The sequence below is a fragment of the Dipodomys spectabilis genome, unplaced genomic scaffold, assembly GCF_019054845.1.
Source record: "Dipodomys spectabilis isolate Male_0828 unplaced genomic scaffold, ASM1905484v1 ptg000613l, whole genome shotgun sequence".
In the NCBI taxonomy this organism is placed as follows: Eukaryota; Metazoa; Chordata; class Mammalia; order Rodentia; family Heteromyidae; genus Dipodomys; species Dipodomys spectabilis.
In genome coordinates this window covers 441,330-451,276 of record NW_024871290.1, presented here as the reverse complement: position 1 = coordinate 451,276, position 9,947 = coordinate 441,330, and the positions used below count along the sequence as shown (strand labels likewise).

Below are 9,947 nucleotides of genomic sequence, written 5' to 3'. Positions count from 1 at the left end.
TTCTATTCAGATTCTTTTATTTTTGGTACTGGGGAACTGAACCCAGGAGGATGCTGCAGTTGCTAGAATAGCACGTTACCACTGAGTTACATCCCAGCCCTCTATTCAGACTGCGCATTATTACCTCATTCCGGGCATTTGTGGCTTCCTCTCTGTGTTCCATCAGCTGGCTCTTCATTTGACCTGTCAGGGGCTTGCACATCTCCTTAATCTCACTGACCTTTACCTTGTGAGTCCACTGCTTAGGTTTTCATCTACATCCCTTTCCTTCAATTCCGGCACGGTGGAACTTTTGTATGGCAGGAGACAAATGTCCTTGTGCTTCCGTGACATTAATATTTCTGTATGAAAACTTCTGCATCTCTGTGCGAGGTTTTGGCTGCGGAGTTTCATCTCCCAGGATCTTTCAGATGGCAGTTTCTCTATGGATAGGTACAACTGGATGGTGGCAAGGTTGTGGTCAACTTTCTGCTGCTATCTCAGAAGCACAAAGTGTAGCTCAGTAGTCAATCATTTGGCCACCTTGGTGGGTCCAGCACTTATCCACACAGAGAGCTGAAGTGAGAGCCTACATGTCTAGCCATTTCCCCAGCTTTGTTTGCAGGAGCTCTCCCAGGTCTGCCCGGGATGTCCATGTCACCACCAGTTTCCAAGGATGGAACTGAAACTGCAGGCATGGTCTTGCATGGTGGCTATGTGCATGGGATTCAGCAATGTAGCCAGCATGCAGACAGTAGATTCTCCTCCTGGCTTTTCCTCTGTGGACCGGGCTTGCTTGGGAGGAGCCCAAGATGTGTTGCACTCATAAACTGATATGTTGAATGGAAACCCCTTTGAACAATGACTTAAATTTCTTTTAAAAAATCATTCAAAAAACCAGTAAATATTAAACACACAGAGATAGTTTCTCCACGCCAGAATCTCTGCATATCTTCCAAATGGCTCTTCGATTTACTATTTCTGTCCACACCACCTCTCTTGTGTCTGTTGACTGAAGTGAGCAAACTACAATCATCAGAAAAGGCATTTCCTTGATGAGCGTTCTGTCCATGCTGCATTCTGAGAATATCTAGAAAGGTCTGATGTCGAAACTGTTCCAACATTCCACATTGATGGTTACAGTGCACAATGTATGTTTCCATATTGATCAAAGAAAGCTGTATGGCTGAAAGCTTTCTCTCATTGCTTCAATCACAGAGTTTCTCTCATGTCTTGTACACACACTGGAAAAAGTGTGTGCTTTTGCACACTGCTGACACTGGGAGGGTTTCTCTCTGGAGTGAGTCCACCTGTGGCTTCGAATGCTGCTGGAAGAAGGGAAGGCTTTCGCACACTGCTGACATTGGTTGGGCTTCCCCCCCGTGTGAGTTCTTTTGAGCTCCTGGAGGTGACTGGAACAAGAGAAGGCTTTCCCACACTGTGCATATCTGTAAGGCTTCTCCCCAGTGTGAGTTCTTTCTTGATTTTGAAGGTCAGTGAAACAAATAAAGGCTCTCCCTCATTGCTTACATCTATAAGTCTTCTCTCCAGTGTGAATTCTTTGGTGTCTCTGAAGTCCACTGGAAAAAGTGAAGGCTTTCCCACACTGGTTACACCCATAGCGTCTCTCGCCACTGTGGCTTCTTTCGTGGCTTCGAAGGGCGCTGGAACAAGTGAAGGCTTTCTCACATTGCTTACATCGATACTCACGTGTGAATACTTTCATGCTGGTGAAGGTTCAATTTTTTAAGCCCATTTATTCATTGGGTGATATGTTGTTTTGCTGTTCAGTAGTTGGAGCTCTTTGTGTATTCTGGATACTAATATTTTACCTGTTGAATAGCTGGTGATTATTGTTTTCCCATTCCATGGATTGTGGGTAGATTCTAGTCATTGTTTCTCCTGCTATGCAGAAGCTTTATAATTTGATCTTATCTGTTAATTCTTGCTCTTATTTCCAGAGTACTTCAGGTTCTAACCAGAAAAAGAACACATGTGCCTATGGCTTCCAGGGTTTCCCCTATGTTTTCCTGAAGTAGCTGTCACAGATGGTAAATGGAGTAGTTTTTGACATGATTAGCGATCAGTGTCTGATTTCAGTCTCATACAAGTGGATAACCAGTTTTCCCAGCACCATTTTGCTAAAGAGACTGTGTTGTCTTCATTGTATGTTTTTGGCTCCTTAATCAAGATTAGGTGTTGGTAGCTGTGTGATTTTCATTACTGAGTCTTCGGTTCTGTTCCATTGGTCCTCAGGTCTCTCCACGCCACTACCACCATGAGTTTGTTACTATTACCTTTTTTTTACTCATAACTGATTTTACGTATTTGGATGATATGCTTCCACATGCATTTTTAAGTGATTTCTTATTTCTGTGAAAAAACATTGGGACTTTAATAAACATTGCATCAAATCTGTAGACTGCATTTGACAGTAAGGTTATTTCCATTTATTAATTCTGCCAAACGGAGTTCACAGAGGATCTTTGTCTTTCTCACTCATCCCCCATCACCCGTGTCTGTCTCTCAGTTATTGGGCTTGAACTCGGGGTCTGGGCACCATCCTGGAGCTCTTTTAGCTCAAGGATAGCACTCTACCACAGCCTACTTCTGTTTTTGAGTGGATAATCGGAGAAAAGAACATCACAGGGACTCAGAACTCAGCCTCCTGAGTAGCTGGGATTATAGGCGTAAGCCACCAGTGCCCAGCTTACAGGAGAGCTTTCTAACTTCTCCTGTCTTTTTCATTTTCTTTGTTAATGGTTTATAGTTTTCTTGTGGATGTCTTACAATCCTTGATTAAGTTAGAACTAGATATCTTATTGTTTTTGAGACTTGTGAATTGGAATCATTTTCCTAATTTCTCAGCCTATTTTTCCTTCCTGCAGGAAAGCTGTTGGTTTTATTCTTGGGATTCCTTATTAAAATTTTATATGTTTAATTACTGCATATGCAGTTATTAATAAAAAATAATAAATTAAAATTCAAAATAAAATATCAAAATTATTATTATTAATAATACTAATACTTTAGGCATTGTTTTTTGAGTATTGCGTTTATACTCTGTAACATCTCCAAAAGTTGACACTGCAGGATCTGAGCTGTGAGATCCTTTCATCTACAAATGAGGATGAGTTGACCTCCTTCCCATCTGAAACTCTTTCCTTTCTTTTATGCCTTATTCTCACTAGGAATTTATATTGAATTGAGAGGGCATGGTACATAGTGGTGCACAGAAAGGAGTTAGCATAGATACAAAAAAGAGAAAGGAAATGAGAAAACAAAGGGGAAGAAAGAATAGATGCAGGTTGAAGGAACAAAAAATAGAAGTGTAGAATTAAATTCAGAGAAAATGATGGCTCTAGGTTGTGGCGACTCTTACAGGAGAGGAAACAGTAAGTCATTTACGCATTGCACCAGTTGCCATAAGTAAATGAATGGATGGCTGAAAAAAAATACTGCAAATCTGCATCAGACTCTGTGACTCCCAGCAAGAAGGAGATTTATCTTCCCCAGAAAATGCTGTATCCTGAAACCACAGTTAGCTCAGTTAACCCATCTGTTTGTTTGTTTGTTTTTAATTTTTGTCCAGTCCCGGGGCTTGAACTCGAGGCCTGGGTGCTGTCCTGAGCTTTGCACAAGGTTAGCACTCTGTGTATTGAGCTTTCCTCTCATCTGTGCACACGACTCGCAGGTTTGGCCTCTTTATTGTGTTCCAGAAGTTTTCCATGCTGTATTGATACTTTTTTTCCCCTTATTTGACTCTTACTTGTCTCTTAAAATCTCTCCATGTTGTTCCTGATCCCTGATGCTGTCTTCCATTTGGTCCACTCTTGTGGAGTGTAGCGTGTGTTTGGTTGTTGTGTTGGATGTTGGGGATTGGTTTTGGTCTCATTTTACTTACTGAGTTCAACATTTCCAGAGTTTCAGTTTCATTCTTTTTGAGGCTTCCTGTATTGTCATTGAATTTCTCTCTCTTTCTCTATCACTTTGTCTCTCTCTGTCTCTCTCTCTCTCTTTTGGTGGGTCATGGGGCTTCAACTCTGGTCCTGGGTGCTGTCTCAGCTCTTCAGCTCAAGCTAATGCTTTACCATTTGAGCCAAAGTACCACTTCCAGTTTTCTGGTGGTTAGAGTCTCAGACACTTTCCTGCCCAGGCTGGCTTTGAATCTCAATCATCAGATCTCGGCATCCTGAGTAGCTAGGATTAGAGGCTCCAGGTTCTCTTATCTTATATTTTCTTCCTCAAATCATTCAGCTGTTTGAGCTTATTTTTATACATGGCCTCTCACAGTTTGTTGACATCCTTCTTTCTTTTGTCTTTCTTCTTTGCTGTTCAAGAGACAACTGTTACTGTGCATTGCTGACCTTTCCAGGCCCTGGTTCATTTGTCTGTTTGATCTTGTCTGTATTCTGCACTGAGATTTAGGCAGCCAATGTAAGTCCACTGGCTGGAAGTGTTCAGCCCTGTGGTCCTGCAGTTAAGGTGGTGTTACCAACACTTTCCTTCCTCTCTGGCCTTCAGCTTGCTGGAATCAGAGCCTTCCATCTCTATGTGAGCTTGCCATTACAGTCTTTGCCCAAATACTATGGCTGCATAACCCAGAAATCTCTAAGCCCTGAGTGACCTCTGAGTGCCAAGTTCCCTGATTTGGGGTGAATCCCACCGCCTGCTGGGGTCAGGCCATTTACAAGCAGTCAGGGTGAGGACATTACTTTGTGGTTTGAACTATAGCTACCCATGGAGGCTAGTTCCTTCCTTCCTTCCTTCCTTCCTTCCTTCCTTCCTTCCTTTCTTTCTTTCTTTCTTTCTTTCTTTCTTTCTTTCTTTCTTTCTTTCTTTCTTTCTTTCTTTCTTTCTTTCTTCCTTCCTTCCTTCCTTCCTTCCTTCCTTCCTTCCTTCCTTCCTTCCTTTCTTTCTTTCTTTCTTTCTTTCTTTCTTTCTTTCTTTCTTTCTTTCTCTCTTTCTTCTTCTTTCCTTGCTGGTGGAGGAGAAAAGAAGAAACAGGCTGGAGAATTTATTGAGCAACAGTGAGGGGTAGCAACCTTACTGTGGGATTGGAGATTGTGCAAGTAGATGGGGCTGGAATTAGGCTTTTATACGGTCTGAGCAAGGAGGTAGAGGTTACTTTGGTTCTGTACAGGGGCGGTGACTGCAGATGTGGACAGAAGATAAGGTAGGTGCGCATAGAGAATATTGGCTGCCTTATCTTTAGGGAGCAGAGGGGAGCGATCTTACTTCCAAAGTCTCAAGCTTTGTACTGTTCACACAGCTCTCCATCTGTCTTGCCTTGGCTGACTTTCTTGGGGTCCAGTTCCCAGCCTTCTGGCATTCCAACCTCCTAACCCTTTCCTGCCTCACAGCTCAGCCTCAGCGTCCCCTACAGGTTAGGCCTACAATAGAATGTGGATGGCCAAGCTTAGGTCCCATTGCTCAGCCTCTGTCAAGCTTGTCCATGCACACCTGGGGTCTAACCTGGCATCTGGATGCACCTGAGATAATACACTGGATCTCATTCCTTCAATAAGACTTTATCACAGGGCCTGGGTGCAGTCCCTGAGCTCTATTGCTCAAGGCTAGCATTCTGCCTCTTGAGCCACAGGACCACTTCCAGTAATCTAGTGGTTTGTTGGAAATAAGAGTCTCATGGACTTTGCCACCCAGGCTGGCTTGGAACTGAGATCCTCATCTCTCAGTCTCCTGAGTAGCTAGGATTACAGACATGAGCCACCAGCTCTTGGAAGTTCCTTTCATTTCTCATACAGCCATTGGGGACTGAAGTTCTGGGTGGGTCAGCCAGACTGGAGTTGTGGGACCCCCTTCCCCGTGTGGAATTTGGAGGGTGTGAGATCCTGGTGACTCTGGTAGAGTCCTTGCTGCTGGGCTGACAGACCGGTTCCCCTTCACCGGCCCATCCCCTGGGGCTGCATTCACTGATTCACCCTTTTGCTGCAGTGAAGTTTCTAAAAGTAACTGGAAGATTCCCTCCCTGGAGCCTCATTCTCCTGGATGAGGTCACAGCACTGGATGTGCACGGGCAGATAACCAAGCATGTTTTCCAGCTCGTGCTTTTCTGCTGATGAGAACCTCAGCTGCAGAGTCTGAGGGCATGCTCTCCAGACCTCCAGGGGAGTCTGAAAGAAGGAGAGGGACACAGTGGCCACTGCAGCATAATAAGGCTTGTCACCCACAACACATCGTCTGCCTGCACTCCTGACATGTATGCTACCAGCCGGAGTCCCCGCTGAGCTGAAGCTTCAATGATCTTCTTCCTCCTCTTCTGCCTTCCCATGCCTGGAATTTCATCACTCGATTCCAGTTCCTTCTCCAGAATGAAAGCCCTGGTCCGGGTGGATGGAGACGTGATGATTGTGGGGTTTTTCCCCCTCAACGTGTTGGAACTGGACTGTAGGGAAGATGGCTCTGCCCAGGATGAGCACAGGACACCATGGGACATGCCATCTCAGCACCTAGCAAGAAGAAACCTGCTAGACCCCCAGGACAGAGCTAGTCCTGGTGATGAGGTCTACCCCGAGACACTTGGAAAAAACTGCACAGATGAGGGTGGATGGTGCGACATCGTAAATGGAGTCACTCTGTGCTTGCCCTTCAAAACTCACCAGATCCAGGAGGTCAAAAGAAAATATTTATAAGTATGCCTATTTAATGCCCATACCCGTCTTTCTTGTAAGTGGACAGGAACTAAAACTCTTGACCTTGATACCTTCTATGTCTACTTATAAGGGGTCTCCCATACATCCTCTGTAGTGCAAACATCTGTAATCCAGGTATCTATAGTCCAGTTACAGTAAGATCAAGGCCTCCCACTGGGACCTTAACCACTGCAATCCAGCCCTAGCTTCGGAGTGGTTATTATAACCAGTCCGTTTTGCTCTCCCTTATGCAGTTGCTGGATATTAATCAGTCAGAAGTAGTCAGGGACCTGATCCACCAGTCACAGGGCCACCTGGATTGCAAGAGAGAGGGACTTGCCAGATCATCCACGTTTGCCCTTTCCACTGTGACTGGAAGGCAGCCGGTCCCTCTGTGTTTGTGTGCCCTCTAGTAATGTTTTGACTTACTGTTCAGTCTCTGCCTCATAAGACTTCTTTCAGATTTCAGCCAAGGATGATTACATGTGTTCACCACCCAGGAACGGTTACTGCTGCCTCCTCCTGGACCACATGACAGCTCTGCCTTCTATCCCCAAGCTTAACTCCACCTGCTAGCAGGAAGTAGCTATAGAGATTTGGTGCTCCTTTTTAACTATCAAAAGTTTGGAATGTTAAGCCTGCTCAGGGAACAATGGACCCTTCTCTTCTCTCTTCTCCAGGGGAAAGCATATGTGGATGCACAACCCTTTGGTATCCCCAAGGGACATCAGGCAGACCAACCTAGAAGTCCCTGCCCAGCACTGTAAATCTAGGTAACTGGTGTACCCGGGAGTACTGGGAGGACCCCATGCTAATGGGTCACTTCTACATTGGTAGCCATACCCCCTCTTCCCTGCCCTAAGTTGGCTCTCTGCACACCAACAGATCATGAAAGCCGCAAGATGGGCTCTCCCCAATGAACTCCCTTCTGCCTGAACCACGTGGCAGTCTCCTCTCAGAAAACTGTACACTTTGATGCTGAGAAATAATAACATTGTACATATTATTTTGGAAATGACTTTATTGATTCATTAATACAGTAAATTGTGAACAGTCAAGGACTGCCCTAGAACATGAGCCAGTTGCTCACAATCATTTAGAAAAACAAGGTCATGGTCCAGTTCTTTCCAGGCTGAATCCACTACAGATTCCTGATAATGTGTGCCCATGTAGCCCAACATAGTTATGATTGAAATGAAAAGTCCAGAAACAGAGGTTCTCTCTCTTCCACCCATTCTGAATGTTGGGGACGGTGCTCCTGGAGAATGCTCTTATGTCAGATCTTTCATTTTGTCTTTTATTTCTTAACTTTTTTCCAGTCCAATGACTTTAAATAAGGACCTGGACACTGTCTCTGAGCTTCTTTTCTTAAGGTTAATACTCTGCCACTTGCACAACAGTGCCACTTCCCGCTTTTTCTGTGTATGTGGTACTGATGAATCAAACAAGGGCTTTGTGCAAGCCAGGCGAGGGCTCTACCACTGAGCCACAATCCCAACCCCAACTTTCATTTTGGAGTGCTCAGATGAGAGCCCAGGAGAGGCTCCTGACTACAGAGGCAGAGTAGAAAGGTGAGGAAGATTCTTGACGGTGACCACCCAGTAGCCATCAGGCCCCAGGGTGTAAAAGGTCCAGTATTTGTGATGATGACAGAAATCGATACAGATCTGGACCTTCTGAGTAGTCCCCATGTCTCTCAATGACTGCTCCAACCGAGTCTGAACCTGGGCAAATCTCTCAGGTTCAAAGTCCCCTACCCACCGTTCATGACGGGGGTAGCACTCCAGAGGGGCAGGATAGATCCCTTGTCTCAAACAGTCCAGTCTGGCTGTGTGGCTCAGGAGGCTCTGCAGGACAGAAATGGAGATGTGGTTTCCATAGAAACTGAAGAAGCTGAGCTGGGAGCACTGGCTCAGGGCGGGCAGCATGCCCAAGAGCTGGGGATCCGTGATGGCACAGTCCTCCAGGGCCAGGGTCTCCAGGGTGCCGGCCGCGTGCTCCAGTAGGACTCTCAGGGGCTCAGGACTGAAGTTGTCCAGGGGCAAACTCCTCAGACGCAGGTGCTTGAGCTGCCTGGAGCAGGGCCACTGGGACAGGAACCACAAGTCAGCCTCCTTCAGTGGACACAAACTCAGAGACAAGGTCTTCAAAAGGGTGAGGTTCCTGAGGATGGTGGGCAGCCGTCCATAAAGGAAGAAGACGTCATGCACATACAGCTCCTGCAGATGCTGCAGCTGTCCCAGATGTACAGCATATTTGTAGGAATATGAGAAATTCTTGTGTCTGCAAGTGATGTTCACTCTCACCCTGGACAATTGGAGGATGCGAAGGTTCTTCATCTGACTTAGGTAAGGGGCAACTTTGTTCATGGTTTCTCGATGCCAGAATTTATGCACCTTTAGCTCCTGGATGGAGTCCAGCCTCACCACACGCAGAGCCTTCTGGATTTCAGAGATGGAGCCAGAGAGAATCTGCAGCTTCCTGGAGCACAGCTGGACTCGTTCTCGCCTCTCCCTGACCCACTGGAGCAGGTGGCCTTGGAGAGCATCCTGGGTGCCATGTTTGATGGTCAGGTCCATGAGTAAAATCAAGGGCTGCTCTTCAGTCATCATTGAACCACAGTTCTCTGTTGGCCTGTCAGTCAGGACATCTGGATAAGAGATTCGGGCCATTGAAGGGTAGCCCTGCATCCAGATCTTTGGGTGCTCATTCCGCAGGTCGAGGACTTGCAGTTTCCACCGACTGGGGCGCTCCTTCTTGGCAAGTAGAAGGTCGAGACCAGCCAGGACAGCATTCAAGGTTTCTAGGTCTGGAGACTCTGCTAGGTCACCCAGGGGTAGGCAGGAGAAGGGCCAGGCCTGCACCAGGGCCTTCAGCATCTCTGTGTGGGCCCTGGCATAGACCTCCACGAACAGCGAAGGGAACAGCAACACCGGTAGATCCTCCAGGGCAGAGATGGCCAGGGCCTGGTTGCTCAGCAGGCTCTGCATGGCCAGATACTGGAGCGAGGGTGGGGTCCTGCGGCTCATCTTCACAGCCAGAAGTGGAACAGATGTGGACCAGGTGTGCAGGATTCTCTGAATCCCAGCAGGGCCAGGCACTCAAGGCAGACTCCAAGCTTCTGCTCTTTTTTTGTCCTTTGGCATCTTTATACCCCAGTCCCATCCTCCCTTCTGTGTATCTACCAATGGGAGAGCAGATTCTGATGGGATTTCTGAGTAACACCCACCACACCTTGGCTGGGTCTAATGGTTTAGATTACTTGAAACAGAGATTGTAACCAGACTGATAGGATTATTGGCAGGACTCACTGGG

General features: G+C 46.4%; 1 protein-coding gene across 1 annotated transcript; it reads right to left on the bottom strand.

Moving 5' to 3' along the window:
• Positions 1-8,182: 8,182 nt before the first annotated feature.
• LOC122100990 (PRAME family member 12-like) lies at positions 8,183-9,661 on the bottom strand. The gene has a single exon (XM_042671367.1). It carries the CDS (start codon positions 9,659-9,661, stop codon positions 8,183-8,185), a length of 1,479 nt encoding a protein of 492 aa, XP_042527301.1.
• Positions 9,662-9,947: the final 286 nt, after the last annotated feature.

Excerpts from the sequence above, each read along its gene's own strand:
- LOC122100990 (XM_042671367.1), bottom strand. The coding sequence starts at position 9,661 with ATGAGCCGCAGGACCCCACCCTCGCTCCAGTATCTGGCCATGCAGAGC.